Genomic DNA, 18,003 nt, shown 5'->3' with positions numbered 1-18,003 from the left:
TTTGGAATAACATGCACCAATGAATTATTCACAATAAAGTTGAAACCTAATGACTGCAGTCTATATAATTGAAAAGGATTAAAATATAATTTCTAGTATTCATGAACAACTAGAAAAGCCATGATCAGAATCATGTCAATTCATTGGTGAAAAGGTTTGCGCATTAGAAACAGTGGTGCTCCCGTATGGACCCAGGATTAAGTCTTATTTTTCCACTGTCCTCTGAAGTAAAGGCAGAAAGCTCATAAATGGAAAGGAACAATCTTATTAAATATACTGTAAATAACTATGAAATGGTCATGATAAGCTCCTTGTGAGGTGTTTTTTCCCTTGTCTCCTGTCTTTTCCTGTCTTCCAGTAATGTTCTTTTCATAATGCTTAGATTTGCCATGACTAAGCACTTCAATAATTCTCTGGCACATGCTGTGCAGTAGAGCTTCAGGTGTCATTTTCAGAGTTAATTTTAGCTCTGCTCTAAAGTTCTCAGCTGATGTTGCACAAGACTGACATGAATCTGCAGTTTTTATAATCATGGGGTGTGCCAAGCCAATTTGGCCGTGCTAGTTGACAAATCCTTATTTGTGTTAACTGATGTAACTCCAGAGATTTGCAATACACTGTCTTTATTTTGTTCATACTTGTGATTGTGTTTATGCATTGTAAGCGTCTGTGCGGTCTCTCTGTCTTTTGCAGAAGTTCCTCTTACTGGATGAGTTTGTGAAAACCTCTGTTCCACTTTCTCACGAGGAGGAGAAGAAAGAGGTGTCTGTGGAGATACAGGACCTCATATGCTATTGGGACAAGGTGAGATAAGAGACAAGCCACTGAAATGTACACATACCACTTCCAAATGTATGGGTCTGAAATATCCTCTGTGGGAGGAAAAAAGGAAATGTAAAATTTAGCCTTGTTTTTTAAAATGGTTGTAAAAAAGATTGTAATGTATCCCCCTCCCCCCAACAGACTCTTGATGCTCCAACACTCCAAAATGTGTCTTTTACTGTAAAGCCAGGAAAACTTCTGGCTGTCATTGGTCCTGTGGGTGCTGGCAAGGTCAGTCCCCATAATTTCTCCCTCTGCTTTCAGTATTGCCAAGCTTGCCAATTAAATTAATACAAAAACAGCTTTCATACCAACCAAAATAGGTTTTTTTTTCTTCTTCTTCATCCTCTAGTCCTCTCTGCTCAGCACTGTCCTCGGGGAGCTTCCAGCTGAAAAGGGTGTTGTAAAGATCAAAGGTGAGCTCACCTATGCTTCACAGCAACCCTGGGTCTTTCCAGGCACCATTCGGAGCAACATACTGTTCGGGAAGGAGCTGCAGCCACAACGATATGAGAAGGTCATCAGAGCATGTGCACTCAAGCGGGTGAGAAACCTTTGTGTCAGTGAACTCATTACACATACTACAATGGGGAAATTCACTAAGAATGAAAATGTAAAACAAAATGTAACTCTTTTCAATAAAATGTAGATTACCACCTGCTTTCTTTAGGCGGTAATTGTGCTATTTGCCCAGCGCAAGAAACATTGCACTGAATTTTTGTGAAAAAAAGCACAACCTACATTGAGTTTAATTCAGCCGTCATATTTTTATGCACATGTCTTTTTGAGGTGAATTTTTTTTGCTGACTTTGATAAAGTATAAGTAACAATTATGTGGATTATCTTGTGACACTCTTGACTCCAGAGAAACTTTACAGCTGCATTGAAATCCAGCATTAGTTGCCCCTGGGTCAGATTTGACCCGAACATAAAAGTTGGAGACAAAAAGTTTGGCATTCCATAAATATACATTTCAATGTCAATGTTGAGGATAACCCAAAGGCATTTAGACCCAATTTAAGATTAAGATGTTTTTCCAATGTTTTTAACTCTTAAATGGGTCAAAATGACCCGAGTTTAACATGAGGATTAAATTTGACATCTTTCAGATTTGAAACATTTATATTAATATTTTCACTTTATCCATTTTTGATCATAATATTTAATAATGTAATGTATAATAGTTGTATTGTATCATATTATTTATTATACTGTGCATAAATGTATAATGCAATAATATTTTTGTAACAATTTCTTAAATCATCGTTTGCATGGTGATTGGACTGTCACATTTTGGCATCTTTCAGATTTGACAATTTATAGTAAGATATTCACTCTCCTTTTTTGTCATAGTATTTAATAATTGTATAATATAATAATGTAATTGTATTATACTAAATCATATCATCTATTCTGTACATTAATGTATAGTATTGATAGATTTTCAGATTTGACAACTTGCAGTATATTGTTGTCATTGTATCTATTTTTAAAGTATATAATAATTGTATAATATAATGATGTAAAGTAATTTCATTATCATATCAATTAAAATATACATACATTATTAATATTTAGATTTATATAATTTCTGAGATTATCTTTCACAATGTTGATTGGGCTACCAAATTTAAAATCTTACAGATTTGACTACTTAATGAAGGCTAATAATGTAATTTTATCTATTCATTTTATGATAGTAATGTAATAACGTAATATAATACATTTATTATATTATATTATCAGTTGTTACATACATAGCTGTACATACATGTGTATTATTTCAAAAAAAAAAATTGTCATCTACATATGGCATACTGCACTGTTATTGTGAGCTGTAGTATACTAACAATGCAGCTCTCTGTGTGTGTGATGTAGGACATGGAGCTGCTCCCTGATGGGGATCTGACAGTGATCGGAGACAGAGGGGCAACTCTCAGTGGAGGCCAAAAAGCTAGAGTCAACCTGGCCAGGTATAAAATATTTAACCCTTAAATATATGGGAATTTCACGAAACACTCTTACATAATCTGGTCTTTAGAGTAACTAGCACTTATATCTATCACGCATGGATCTACAAAATTCCCAGATAGTGTACAGTTTTCTAACTATTTTCAAGACAATCAGAAAATAATAGAACAAATATGTATTTTGAAGTTTTATTTTTCATATATCAGAGTGAAAATGCAACAAATCAGGGCAAACCTATATATTTCATGAGAGGCAACTGGCTTTCAAACACATACTGAGCTACACATAACACATAAGTTACACATAATTATTTTCTCAGGCACTTATTGAGTCTAAATTGATGCACATCTTAATAATTTCAGTAGAACATCCAAATTACAATAGCCATATCATACTGTTCCTGTGTTGTACTTGTCAGGGATTAAAAACTAAATGTTTTTATTTCGGTTCGTTCTTGGCTAAAATGGTAATTTTTTCACGTCCTTTTCAAATGGTTACAGTTACAACAAAATAAAAGAATGGTTAATAACGTTTAAAATTTCATGTTAAAATGACAGTGCTCTCTGCTAAGGAGTGGTGAAATACCAATTGCAGCATTGTCATATCTTGCAAGAGAAGCAAGTAATCTGGTGTGGAAGAACAAGCTCAAAATATGCCACTCAAAATAAACAAAAATTTAGCAATTTATCACAATAGAAATCGTAAAAACCATACAGTTAATTAAAAGATAAGTACAATTTTAATGAAAGATCTGCTTCAGAGTCAAAACCTGGCAGCATCAAATCTGTATTAAAGCATCATATCTAACAATAATTCAGTGAAGACTTGGAAACAACTGATAATGTTTTATATCTAATGTTTTCCTTGTATCTGAACTAGCTGTGCATGTATATGTAGTCATTTTACATAGGTGTTACAAAGGTCATCATTCACAGAATGCAACAACAGAAAATTAGGCAAAGAAATGTGTGATGCAGCAGTTTTCTTCAGGTTCAAAGCACATGTTTCAACATGAAGTGTTGTAGTTCCAAAAATATACTGTGATAAACCCTTTGGCTTTTAGTTCTGTAAAAAAAAATATTGGAACAAAATTGATCCATTAACACTGGCTTCCATCATTTAGAAATAACGTTTTCACTCCGGGACAATTGAAAATCACTTTACCTGTTACATTCTGCAAAAAATTTTTTTTTGTTTTTGCTTTCATTTTCGTTCCTTGAACCATTTTAGTCCCTGGTAAATGAAACCCGACCCATATTCGAGACCGTGTGATTTTTATGCCTGAACCTGATCCGAAATCACTTGTTATCTAATTTCTTCTCCTATCAAGTCCTGCAACAGGCTTATTTTATGTAAGCATAGAGGCAATATTCATAACAGTATAGAAACAGTAAACAGCCCCTCAGTACACTAGAGCACAACAGGAAAAAAACTTTGACTTAACATTTAAGAGTAAGAGCAGAGCAATCTGGACTAATATGAAACAATGCAAAAGTCTTCTCTATGCAGCCTGAACTTGTTTAGAATGTTGAATCTTTGTGACAACTGCGCTAAAAACAATCTAGATGCAGCGTAAAGAATTAAACAGAACTCATGTGTCTCAACATGTTTTTTTTTTAAATGTTACGTTCTTTTGACATGACATGGTGCTTAAACTATGCTGGTTCTGCTCGAGGCGCTGAAGAAAAAGCAAGACGTGGTGAAAATGTCAAAGACATTTGTCCAGCATGTGTTTACATAGGAAAACAATGGGAAAACACAACAGACAAATGTAAAAACACATTTGGTGTGAACGGCCCCTAACTCCGCTCGCGTATCTGTGAGTGCACGTGCACAAACAAGTTCGGTTAGCCTGTTTGTTTTTTCATTAATTACATACCTGAATACAAAGTCCTACTTGAAAAACTGACCTGAACCAAGCCCGAAACACGTTAGGTTCTCGGGTCCCATCAGGCCTGGGTCGGGTTGCAGACCTCTAGTCGCTGGTACTTGCTATAGTTTACCTTTCATGTTGTTTCTTCAATAAAAACAGTCAAATGTAAATAATTTGAATGAAACATCAGCGCCACCTTCAGTAAGAAATTACATTTATAATGTGTACATGCATATGGAATAATGATAATTCACCATTGTTGTTTATTCATTGTTGCAAAGAAAATCAACAGGATAAAGTATTTAGAGTATTTGTAAGAATATTGTACTCATTTGTCTTGTAAAAGTATTTTTTTGTTTTTGAAATTTTGGCTTTTTTTGGTGTGTGTTACACTGTTTATAAGCGAGAGATTGATGAAGACTAAAGACGTGTGGGCATAACTCTACAAAATGGATGAGGTACAGGGGGTGGAATGAGCTCCCGGGTCACTAATGACCCAAAGTATTAGTTTATGGGTTAATAAGCAAACTACTGAATACTGATACAAGCGTAATTATTTGCTTCTTTGAAAACAAGTATGTGTTTAAGAGTTATACACGTATCCCTTTTGTGTGTGTTTAGGGCCGTGTATCAGGATGCTGATATTTACCTGTTGGATGATCCATTGAGTGCAGTAGATTCTGAAGTGAGCAGACACCTGTTTGAACAGTGAGTCAATCCTCCCATAAATCCCTTTTGTATACCGTAATGCATGAACCTTTACACTACAAATGTGATGTGGTCCCATGCATCTCTGACCACCTCCACATGTGTTTTGAATGGTCTGATAACAAAAACAAAAAAAAATTTTGGACCCGATTTACACCTTTATGTAGAACCGTTCACTTGTTATAGAATCACCCAATATAGATCTTAATACCAGGAGTAAACAGGTCCTAAAATTATGGTCTGATCTTTTTGTCTGATTGTCCTTGTAGGTGTATTTGTGGTATTCTGAAGCAGAAGCCCAGGATCCTGGTTACTCACCAGCTGCAATACCTGAAGTCTGCAGATCAGATCCTGGTTCTAAAGGAGGTGTGCCATAGGATTACATGCCAATTTAATCATCATTCGACCGGTGAATAAATGAGACCAAATGAAAAACAAACTAATTCCTTCCCACTCTGTCAGGGTCACATGGTGGCACATGGCACATACTCCGAGCTGCTGCGTTCAGGAGTGGATTTCACTTCTCTGCTAAAGAAAGATGAAGAAGAAGAGGCCGTGGGAGATAAAGGAGAGGCTCCTCGCTCCCCCCGCAGTCGAACCCTCTCCCAGAACTCTGTCCGCTCACAGACTTCATCAGTTCCCTCCGTTAAAGATGAATCTGATCAGCTGCCGGTATGTGTGCTCTTGACTCATGGCCTCATTGTAATATGATCAACACAATGTTCACATCCATGAATTAGATGGGTCAGTGGCTCCATCTATAGGACAGATGTGATTTGATAACTAGAATTTACATTAATTTCAGGTATTTCCTGCTCTTTCAATATGGAATAATAAAATTGCACACAAAATAAGCACTCCTGCACTGAATTATTTTCTTATGGATAGGCGGATCATGTGCATACCATGGCAGAGGAGACTCGCTCAGAGGGGACCATCGGCTTTCACCTGTATTGGAAATACTTCAGAGCTGGAGCCAGCTTCTTAATGCTGATCTTTCTCGTGATCCTCAACATCCTTGCACAGGTATGATATGCAGCATTCAAGAGATTTATACTGAAACCCTCTCACTTAGAGTTTAACAGTAATTCTGTTTTCTGCTCTGTAGGTTTCTTATGTTCTTCAGGACTGGTGGCTTGCATACTGGTGAGTGATCTATAATGTTATTTTCAATATAATGTAGGAATATAATGTTGTTGTCTTTCCACAGCTGATTAGATTGTAACGTATGAAAATGTATTATTATTATTATTATTATTATTAACTTACACATTTTAAATGATCAAAATATGTTGGTTGGGTGACTAAACTACATAACATGTTATTACATAGCTTTCTGAAATTCTTGATTCTGGTTGCTCATCCTAAAACTCCAGATTCTTTCATGTCTCCTTTCATACAAACACAAATGGTGCCATCGTGCATCTCTGTTATAGTTATAGATTGTATTGAAAATGAAATCGGAGGACTTCAGTATTTGTATTGGATGATTGTTTTGTAGACTGCAACGGATTATATAATAATTAAAGAACAGGTAAAAAATTTAAAACATTCATCTCAAATCACTATTTAATGTCCCCATAATTATTTGAAAAGCCGTGTATTAGTGCTATGAATGTACATTGCTTAAGTGTCGCACGTATTTGTTACTAACTACGTTTCCATCCAATAATTGTTTTGCTGAAAAAAAAAGATTTAGCACATAAAAATAAAGCAGTCGACAATAAAGGTCTCTAAAGTGTCGACATAATATTTTTCTGTTTAACTCTAGCGCATAAACTCTATGTTGATACTTCAGATGTAGCGAAAAACTGGTTTGGAAAAAATTTGTCGAAAATTGGCATTAACGCAAAAATATAGTGTCACATGACACAATTTTCCCCAATTTTTAGCCTTTGTTAATCCTGACGACATTCTTGAAAGCCAATTTATTGTACGTGATTATGGATTGATTTTAATGTCTTATAGATCCGATGCTGCAAACATGACACTTCCAGGAGTGCCAACACAAATATCTTGTATCATGTACATCGACAAGTGCACGGAGACCAAATTAATGGCCACTGTTTGTTATTAATTTAATCATGGTAGCCATCCGTTATTTACTGAAGTTTCTTTCCCACACCATTCAAAATAATAAACAGCAGTCATGGAATTAGCCCACAATACAAAAAACATATAATTTCTGTGCACAAAGAAGTTTTAAATTAAAAATAAATATGCAATACTAGGATTTTTGGAACACTAACTTATAGCCCAATTCTATAAAATTATTGTTTGGTTTACTTTTGATAAAATGCCGGCAAAATTCCCTGTTTTAAATTATTTAAAAATAAATTGCCAAACGAAAAAAGCATTCAATTCAAAAAATAAATTACCAAATGAAAATAAATTATATTTCTAGACCTATATATGCCTTTTCTTTACACAAACTTTAATTAGCTTTACCCTGTTCTGTAGACACTTGAAAATAGTGTATAAAATACCTTGCATGCTCTATAAATTGATGGATGGTTGTCATAAAGATGACTCGCCAGCAACCCGTTGCCCCATTTCGCAACTTCTTGAAAGGTTGGAAATTCTCTAGAGTGCTGTCATTGGCTTCCGCCATGTTTTCACTTAAAAAAAAAACAACAATAACAATGTTGCATGCTGCGCCAATACGTCAGACTCATGCTGATTTGATAACATTAGTTAACTTTAACTAACAATGAACAATACCTAATAAGCTTGTTTAATGTTCATTTCTACATATACTAGTTAATTTTTTTACATTAAAATTTTTATACATTTATATTAGTTAGTACAATATGAACAAACACTAAACATTGTATAGTATTGTCGTGGCTGTGGCTCAGGTGGTTGAGCGGGTTGTCCACTAATCCCAGGGTTGGTGGTTCGATTGCCAGCCCACACGACTCATGTCAAAAGTGTCCTTGGGCAAGACATTGAACCCCAAGTTGCTCCCAGTGGCAGACTAGAGACTTGCATGGCAGCTATGCCGTCATTGGTGTGTGAATGTATGAGTGAATGGGTGAATGAGACGCAGTGTAAAGCACTTTGAATACCGCTAAGGTCAAAAAGGCGCTATAAAAGTACAGACCATTTACCATTTATTGTATACTGTATTTTTATTAATTGAAATATAAAGATTTATTAATTGTAAAATGTTACCCAGTAATTATCATACTTGTAGTTTCCATGACCTCATATTTATTGAGACACCAGTTTATTTGTACTTCTAGAAAACAGTTTGCTCATCACGTTTTAAAGTTATGAAAATTTTCGCACCTGGGGACCCATTTTCATTATTATGTCTAGAGCCCCACAAACCCATGTGCCAGCTCTGTATGCCAATCCATGTTCAGTGGAATGTATTTATTGTTAGAACAATAAATAACTTATGGGAAATTGTTTCAGCATAGTTCATAAGCAAAACAGTGATCTGATGACTAAATAAGGTGCGTAAGTGACAAAGTATTGCCATCTGCCTAGAGTTTTTTGTTAAAATCATTATTATTTTAGCCAAAAATGTGATATCTGTTAGGGATGCAAATTTTGGCAAATTCTTTTAACCGATTAACCGGCAGTATTAAACCGTTATTAACCGTTAACGGTCAAGTCATAAATCAAGCAAGTGACCAAACAGGCATGATAAAGGCTAAACATGTTATGTCAGCAAGTCTATACTGGCTGAAAACAAAGTCTTTCTAGCAAGTCAGTCCACTTGGCGGCCATCTTAACTATGCTCTCATATGTAATCAAGTGGCATTCAAGAGCAGCTCCTATCCACTTGAATGGGGAAAGACTGAAATCTCCAAAACAGTTGGTCAAGATTACGATCAAAGAACATGTTTTGAATCAGCAGTAAAACCTGACAACACTGGAATTCATAAATTTAGCTTCTTTACCTCAGATTGCTCTAAAACAAAATACAATGCGCATTCTCAAGTTCTACAAGCGATGGCTGTATCTAAAGTGTGATTGGCACTTTTAACTGTAAGGCGGGTTTTTCTACATCTGTTGACTGTTAGGCGTTCTAAATTCTCCCTTTCATTTTAATAGAAGTGGCCTGTCTTTGCTGAAACAAAACAGGCTCACGTGACAGATGTTTATATTTAGATGTTTATAATAGTTATTACTTTAACATTTGAATGAACAAGTGTGTATCCATATATTTTGAAACTATTTTAGAATGGATCGTTTGCATGCCCAATTAACCTATGAGGTAATTACTTTTGGCAGTTTAACAACGGAAGGCTGAAATTAGTCTTGGCCTACCCACAAATTGTGCTGATGTGTAAACCTAATAATTTTTTTTTGAAAAATTCACATGTTAACATGAGCATGGTTAAGTCTGATACGCTGTCAGTTGACAGAAAGACCGGTGGTTAAAAATCTCCCACTCCGGAGACACGTCGCCTTTGCAACATGGATGAAATGCAGCCCGTTGAGGCTTGCAGATATTTGTTTGTTTTTTTATATGGTACTGCATTGTATACTTACTACTTCTAAACTTAAGACATATTTGCATAGGAACATGTCATGGACAAAATGGTCCCTCACAGCACTCTTTGTAGCTGCACGCATCATATTTCCTAAATGTTTCAGACTGAGAGGATTACAGATGTTTATGCGTTCATTAGCACCCTTGTGTGTACATAATGTGCACTACTTGAAAGCCCATCAAATCACCTCTCTTTATTGGTTTCTACTAAAACGACAATAGTAAAATTAACTGATAGTATTAGTCGAACAAAATGTTAATGGCGATTAGTCGGTTAAATGTATATATCCCTAATATCGGTGCATCCCTACTTTTTAGTCCATGTCCATTAGCAAACAGAACATTGACTAAAAGACACATAATGCCAGTTGTCAAAGACATAATGCCACATAAATTTAGTTGTCAAATGCTGGGGATGTGACACTAAAGGAACAGAAAGGATGTGAAGTATAATTTCTGATCAGCTGTAATGTTCCAATGGTCATCTGCTGCTCTAATATCATTATGACGATATGATTGACAGGGCTTCAGAACAGGAGAAGCTGAATAATAGCACTTTCAATAATGGCATCAGTGGTAACACTACTCAAGAACTCAACCTTGACTTCTATCTTAGTATCTACGCAGGTATGCTCATCGCCCTAACTTGACATGCACAACTTGTTTCTCAATATTTATGAAAAATGTTCTCACTTTAGTTGTCTTTATCATCAGGTTTAACAGGAGCGACCCTCATCTTTGGTTTTATGCGTGCTCTGATGTTATTTAATGTGTTTGTGAGCTCGGCCCAGACGTTACACACCCGCATGTTTACCTGCATCCTGAGAACCCCGGTCCGTTTCTTCGATATCAACCCTATTGGTAAGTATAACAGCCAAAGTTCTCAACATAATTCAGCTAGTTTGAATGCTGGTTTTGAAAGTTATGATAAGTGACCAATAGAGGGCAGCACATCCAATGAAATTTATTTCTTCTATCTCTCTGTCATCCATTGAGTCTTATGGTACTGGATGATTACCATATTGATATACCATGGTATTTACAGTATTTGAATTGGTAATAATACTTTGAAGGATACCATGGTATTTCTGTGGTCAATGTCCAAGAAAGGTATTACCATATTACCATGTTCAAAAAACATGGTAGTACCATGGTATTTTTTGTTACTTGTTTTGTTAGTGACTGTCTGCTTTTGAAGACTTCTTTGGTAAGGATTAGTGTGTAATCTCACCATGGTTTTACTTTGTAACTGTGTCCCAAAACATGGTAGTACCATGGTACTGTGTTCAAAACAATGGAAGTATCATAGAACATTTCACACACACAAGTTATATTTGAGTACTAAAAGTACTTTTTTGTTGGTGTCTATAGAGTTCTATTTGTACCATGATACAGTGCATCTGGAAAGTATTCACAGCGCTTCACTTTTTTCACATTTTGTTATGTTACAGCCGTATTCCAAAATAAATTAAATTAATTATTTTCCTAAAAATTCTACAAAAAAAACCTCATAATGACAACGTGAAAGAAGTTTGTTTGAAATCTTGAAGCTCAATTTGTTGAAGCACCTTTGGCACAAATTACAGTCTCAAGTCTTTTTGTGTATGAGGCTACAAGCTTGGCACACCTATTTTTGGGCAGTTTCTCCCATTTACAGGACCTCTCGAGCTCCATCAGGTTTGATGGGGAGCGTCGGTGCACAGCCATTTTCAGATCTCTCCAGAGATGTTCAATTTGGTTCAATTCTGGACACTGGCTGGGCCACTCAAGGACATTCACAGAGTTGAATTAACTGTGGGAGCTTATATAGACAGGTGTGTGCCTTTCCAAATCATGTCCAATCAACTGAATTTACCACAGGTGGACTCAAATCAAGTTGTAGAAACATCTCAAGGATGATCTGTGGAAACGGGATGCACATGACCTCAATTTTGAGCGTCTGTGAATACTTATGTGAATTTTTCGTTTTTTATTTTTAATATATTTGCAAAGATTTCAAACAAACGTCTTTCACATTGTCGTTATGGGGTATTTTTTTGTAGAATTTTGAGGAAAATAATGAATTTAATCCATTTTGGAATAAGGCTGTAACATAACAAAATGTGGAAAAAGTGAAGCGCTGTGAATACTTTCCGGATGAACTGTACTTCGGATTTTTTGGACATGGTAAAATGGCACTTCTGGTTTGTTTTTTAAAATTTTTTATGTACATCTGAAATGATTTTGGGCAAGTATTATTGTTATTGAATCCTATTACTTCTTATGTATAATCATTACTTTTTATCATGTGCTGTTCAAATCCTTTCTTAGTGTGCGTCTGAGTAAACAACTACTGTAAATGATGCTTACTATGCTGAGTGAAATGCAATCACATTCTCATCAGGTCACTTTGGCAGTTTTAAAGAGATTGTTCACACAAAAATGTAAGTTCTCATAATTTTCTCACCCTCATGCCATACCAGATGTGTATGACTTCTGCTGAACACAAACAAAGATTTTTAGAAGAATATCTCAGCTCTGTAGATCCAAAAATACAAGTGAATGGTAGCCAGAACATGGAAGTTCCAAAAAGCATATAAAGGCAGCATAAAGTAATCCACATGACTCCAGTGGTTAAAGCTACACTATGTAACTTTTGTCCCTCTAGTGGTTAATAAGTTGTGCTTCGGCTCTGCTCCTCTGCACGGATGAATGTGGTTCGAGGCACCAGTGTACATATGGATACGGGACCTTATACAGATCTTATCAGAGCAAATGGACAAATAAATAAAGAAAAGAAAGGAAAAGGTGGATATCCGAAAATATGTAATCTGAGCAGATAAGTGCCATATCGTATGCTGTTGTGTTTTGAAATAAATGACGTTCCAAATGTTAGGCAACATTCGTTAGACATAATGATTGCTAGTCTGATAAGATTAAAGGTTTAACTGCAGTATATTCTGGCCAAATAAACCATGGTGGTATCTAATTTATAGATTGTTATTGTTACCAACCAGTGGTCAACATTATTTCAAGACTCACATGTCCTTGGCAAGCCTAGGACTAGAAAAAGGCAATCTCTGGGTCACTTTTAAATCCTTTCAGATCTCGAAGTTGTCTTCACCTCTGAAAAGCCAAGCCGATGTTGATTTGGGTTTTATTACGGACACTGTCGCTTTCCCTTTTTGCTTGTAGACTCTGCTCTGTTCGGGGTTTCTTTGTTTTTACATCTGGTTATTCCCCGGAGGTTTGCCGTTTTAACTTGATCCATGGTCAATTTTCTCCTTCGTTGTGACCGCAAACTTTCAGCTTCATGCTACTCCCACACCATACACATGCTACAGTAGCCGGAACGTATTTCCTCTGTGTACGGATATGATGTCAGCACGCATGGGCGAATGACGTATCTATGCAATTTCATGCGAAATCCGTCCCGACAGCTCTAAAATATTAATCATTATTATAGGTTTATCAAAGTGTATTTGGGTAAAGACATGGTTTGGAAGATGGATTTTTGTTGCACTCTCTCATTAATAACATTGTTATTTTTTAACAAAAAAAGTTACATAGTATAGATTTAAATCAGTATATTTTAGTCGTTTTTTTTACTATAAATTCTGCCCAGTAGGTGGTGATGTGCAATTTTAATGTGAAGTGGAGATTTATAGTAAAAAGGACTTCAATATTGATCTGTTTCTCACCCACACCTATCATATCTGTTCTTAAGATATGGATTTAACCACTGGAGTCATATGGATTACTTTTATGCTGCCTTTGTGTGCTTTTTGGACCTTCAGAATTCTGGCCACCATTCACTTGTATTGTATGGACCTACAGAGCTGAGACATTCTTAAAAAATCCTTGATTGTGTTTAGCAGAAGAACGAAAGTCATTCACATTTGGGATGGCATAAGGGTGAGTATATGATGAAATAATTTACATTTTTAGGTGTAATATGCCTTTAAAGTGTTTGAAAGAGATTTCTAGGCTTTCGCAGTAGATGAGCGGAGAGAAATAGGAAGCAGGATGATGTGCTCTCATGTGTTCTTTTGTCTAGATATCAGTGTTTACTCTACAGTGTTGAGTAAATACAGTGTTGAGTAAATAGCAGCCTTTGAGGCTGAATTGGTCATGTTTGGATTAAAACTATGAATGCAGGCATGTAAAGGGCTGTTCAGACAGAACACATACTATAAAAAGGTATACTCGCAGTGAATGTAATGTAATGTAGGTGTCTCTGGATGCATTTTTAAAAGTTGACTTTTAACTTGAAACAACTACCAATGTGAGATGCTTAAAAAACAGCAAGATGTGGCATAACAACCAAAGACGGACATAAAACGCATTCAGTGTGAACAGCCACTAAGGAGGCAAATCTTTAGCCAAATTGTTTATTTGGTCATTTGTTTTTATCTGTGGATAATGAGGCTTTAGGACTCTGAACTCACGCCTTTTATTGGCTTCATAACCATCTGATAGGTTTTGTTGTTGAACATTATTTGACATAACATTTCACCTATATATGATTAATGAAAAAGCTCTTATTTGGAACAAAATGCCATCAAAATGTAACATGATAACTTTGAAAGAGCAGATTTTGATGGAGCAAGTCCAATGTTAGTGAGGTTACAGGAATGTTCAGGCTTCAATAATTTAATTTCATCCCTCAGTTTGAACAGTAATGCAAATGCAATGCACTTGGTGCGGCTGTGGCTCTGCTTGTAGAAAGTGCTCCAATATCATCTGATGAACAAATGTCATTACATAAACATTCAGCAGACAAATTAAAATCACATTATGTCCTAGTGAGATTATTAAACCACAAAGGCTGTGTTTAATAAGTAAATATATCAAATGCACACGTAGCTCCAGCGTGGCAGTGAATGGCGCTGCTCTGTTTACACACACACTCACGGCTATTTTTAGCCTTCACGTGGTACAAAATATTTGAGTGCTCCTCACATACAACATCTCAGATGTAGATCAATAGTTCGGTTCACTTATAATATGCGTTTAGAATGGCATTTTACCAGAATTTGAAAAAGAAACTAATTAAACTACTGTGAACTTGCCTACAAACAGACATACTTACAGGACTTCCTGGAGAGTTCAGAATGTCAAAATAAAAGTGTGTGGGTTTAAAAGTTAAAGGTGCACGATTGAGATATATTACTATTATAATATATTATTATTTGTTTACAAATGATAATAATATTTAAGTTGAATGGGTTCCAAAAAATTTACGAAAAGTGAGCTGCAGCTGCATTATACAGTATAATAGTTAACAATAAAGTTTTTTTTTTTAATAAGCTATACATTTATATTGAAATAATGTGTAGTTTTTTTACACATAAAAGATCACACCCAATTAGTTCCACACAATAATGTAAAGATATTCTAAACTGATTATGCAAAAAACAATACTGGTATCGGATCGTGATTTTACTAATAAAAAAAAAAATCAATGGTAAAGTATTATATTTAAGCAATGTCACACATCTGTGATGCTCTGTTATGTAGCACTTTATTTGATTAAATATGACCCCAATGTTGCAATATTTTGGATGTTGCTGTGAGGTTCTGTGTAGAAGCACTTTTTAAAAAAAATAATACAATATTATGTGGAAAAATAATTGTTATATTTTCATTTGATGAAAGTTTTAATGAATTCATTTATTTAAACCCCATTTTCATGCCAAAATGTAAATACCGGAAGTTTTATGGAAGTTTTAGAAAAAATAAAACATAAAATGGTATCGGTACTCGTACGCGTTCTCAAGTAGCAACGCTACTACTGTTCTAAGCAGATAAACTTCTGGCTATATGTTACTGCCATAATTCCTGTGGGTGGATTTTTCCAATGACTGGCGACCTGTCCAGGGTGTCCCCTGCCTTTCGCCCAATGTTAGCTGGGATAGGCTCCAGCCCCCCGCGACCCTGTACACAGGATAAGTGGTTGACGATGGATGGATGGATGGATGGATTTTTCCAATATGAAAAGAATTCGGTCTCATTCTTGTATACTTGCACGTATCGTGCTATGGTTACAGGGTTTTACGACTTTATATAGTCATGACAAGAGTTGAAAAGTTGGATACTTTTCCAGCTGCACAACAAAGGTAAGTGAGTTTATTCCACTAGTAACAAGCTAACACGTAATGTTTGCATTTTGTGGCTATAGTTTTAAAAAAAGAGTATAGTTTAATGTTTATTGCGGTAAAATGGGATAACCCATAGATTTCTATTGTAAGTGCATTATTGATTCATGTTTTTCATTAACATTCATGAACAATCATGATAAGATTTTTGTTTGCTTTTTCAAACTGAGAGATGCATGCCACAGATTTTCAACTTGTATAGAACTGGAAACATTCCTTTTTAATACTGTAGAAAAATAATATCTTGAGTTTTGATAAAGACACAATGTAATTTTAGGATTGCTGATATTCACTCTTGCTATAGTGTCTGGACTTAGTGAGGCGACACCCTCATCTTCTAAAGAGCAAACAACGGACCATGGTTCCGTGTGTTGTTCTCCACTGTGGGCTGCTTATCGGGGTGTTACTGCTGATAATGTGAGCAAAAGAGCGTTTGCACGTCTCAACAGTCTAATAGCTAGTTTTATGGCCGTTGAAGAGTCAGTTGAGGCCCTTCTCCATGGCACTGTTATCAGAAGTGCACTCACATGAGCCAGAATTACAACGAAAGGTGCTCAGGCTGAAATCAAATACTTTGTGGAAAAGCGGGGGGTTTATGGTTGGAATAAGTGATGTGGATTGACTTTGTGACAGGATGTTGCACCTTAAAACAACCTGGCCTTCAACCATCAGATCCTACTCTCCACCCTCTCTACTCTGGGCATCACAGGAACTGTGCTTGACTGGTTTATTTCCTATCTCAAGGGTGGGTCCTTCAAGGTATCCTGAATAGGTGAGGTGTCCAAGTCATATCAGCTACTTACTGGGGTACCTCAGGGCTCAGTGCTTGGGCCACTTCTCTATATACACAACATCACTGGGACCCATCATTCAGGCACATGGTTTCTCTTGCCACTGCTACACTGATGACTTGTCTTTCCAGCCCAACAATGACACCATGGTGACTGCTCGAATCTCTGCCTGTTTGGCATACATCTCGGCCTGGAACACCACCTGCAGCTTAACCCAGGCAAGACTGAACTCCTTGTCTTTCCAGCCAACCCTGCTGTTGAACACATCACCGTGCAGCTGGGTTCAACTACAGTAGCACAACGGTCAGAAATCTAGGGGTAACCATTGATGACCAAAACAATTCACAAACCACATCTCAAAGGCAGCACGATCATGTTGATTTACACTCTACAATATCAGGAAGATAAGACCCTTCCTCTCTGAACATGCCACACATCTTCTTGTTCAGTCACTTGTCATAACTAGACTGGACTACTGTAACGCTCTCATTGCAGGCCTCCCTGCATGCACAATTAGACCCCTGCAAATGATCCAGAGCGCAGCAGGTCTTTAATGAACCAATGAGAGTGCATGTTACACCACTCCTTGTCTCTTCGATGGCTGATGCACATATCAAATACAAGGCTCTGATGCTGGCATACAGAACAGTCACTGGGTCTGCTTCAGCATACCTAAAATCATTTCTGCAGAGCTACGTTCCCATCAGAAGACTGTGGTTAGCTAAAGAACGGTGCCTTGTTGTACCAACACAAAGAGGCACCAAAACACTTTCCCGGACTTCGGTTTCATCATACCATATTGGTGGAATGACCTTCCAAACTCCATCCGTGAAGCTGACTCATTTTCTGTTTTCAAAAAACAGCTAAAAACAAATCTTTTCAATGACCACTTAACCAAAAAATTATTGTCGCACTTTACCATTATTGGACAGAATAGTATATTATTCAAGACAGATTAGTCAACATGATTTTTTGATTTTGGGCCTTATATCTCAACGTGATTAGCCATAAACATATCTGACCAATAGACATACAGTGTCAAGTTTACATTATTGGTGTTTAATTTATCATTTATTATACTTCAATTCCTTCAAAACATGGGCTAAAAAGCCTTTATGGGTGTTATTATTATAATTGGTTAGATAAAAAGTTAATTTGTGGTTGTTATTGATATGAAATAACACAATGTAAAAC

At 36.1% G+C, this 18,003-nt stretch overlaps 1 protein-coding gene across 2 annotated transcripts in view; it reads left to right on the top strand.

Moving 5' to 3' along the window:
* The window catches only part of abcc4 (ATP-binding cassette, sub-family C (CFTR/MRP), member 4), a 69,069-nt gene that overhangs the window by 28,865 nt on the left and 22,201 nt on the right, over positions 1-18,003 (top strand). For both annotated transcript variants that reach the window (XM_052129746.1, XM_052129747.1), the window contains 11 exons: positions 694-804; positions 964-1,053; positions 1,175-1,366; positions 2,701-2,795; positions 5,288-5,374; positions 5,644-5,740; positions 5,837-6,046; positions 6,263-6,400; positions 6,483-6,520; positions 10,405-10,508; positions 10,596-10,742. In XM_052129746.1, coding sequence (XP_051985706.1) covers positions 694-804; positions 964-1,053; positions 1,175-1,366; positions 2,701-2,795; positions 5,288-5,374; positions 5,644-5,740; positions 5,837-6,046; positions 6,263-6,400; positions 6,483-6,520; positions 10,405-10,508; positions 10,596-10,742 — 1,309 coding nt within the window. The remainder of the gene's footprint in view (positions 1-693; positions 805-963; positions 1,054-1,174; positions 1,367-2,700; positions 2,796-5,287; positions 5,375-5,643; positions 5,741-5,836; positions 6,047-6,262; positions 6,401-6,482; positions 6,521-10,404; positions 10,509-10,595; positions 10,743-18,003) is intronic.

This window comes from Xyrauchen texanus, chromosome 7 (genome assembly GCF_025860055.1).
Source record: "Xyrauchen texanus isolate HMW12.3.18 chromosome 7, RBS_HiC_50CHRs, whole genome shotgun sequence".
NCBI lineage: Eukaryota > Metazoa > Chordata > Actinopteri > Cypriniformes > Catostomidae > Xyrauchen > Xyrauchen texanus.
This window is presented reverse-complemented; position numbering and strand designations above follow the sequence as displayed.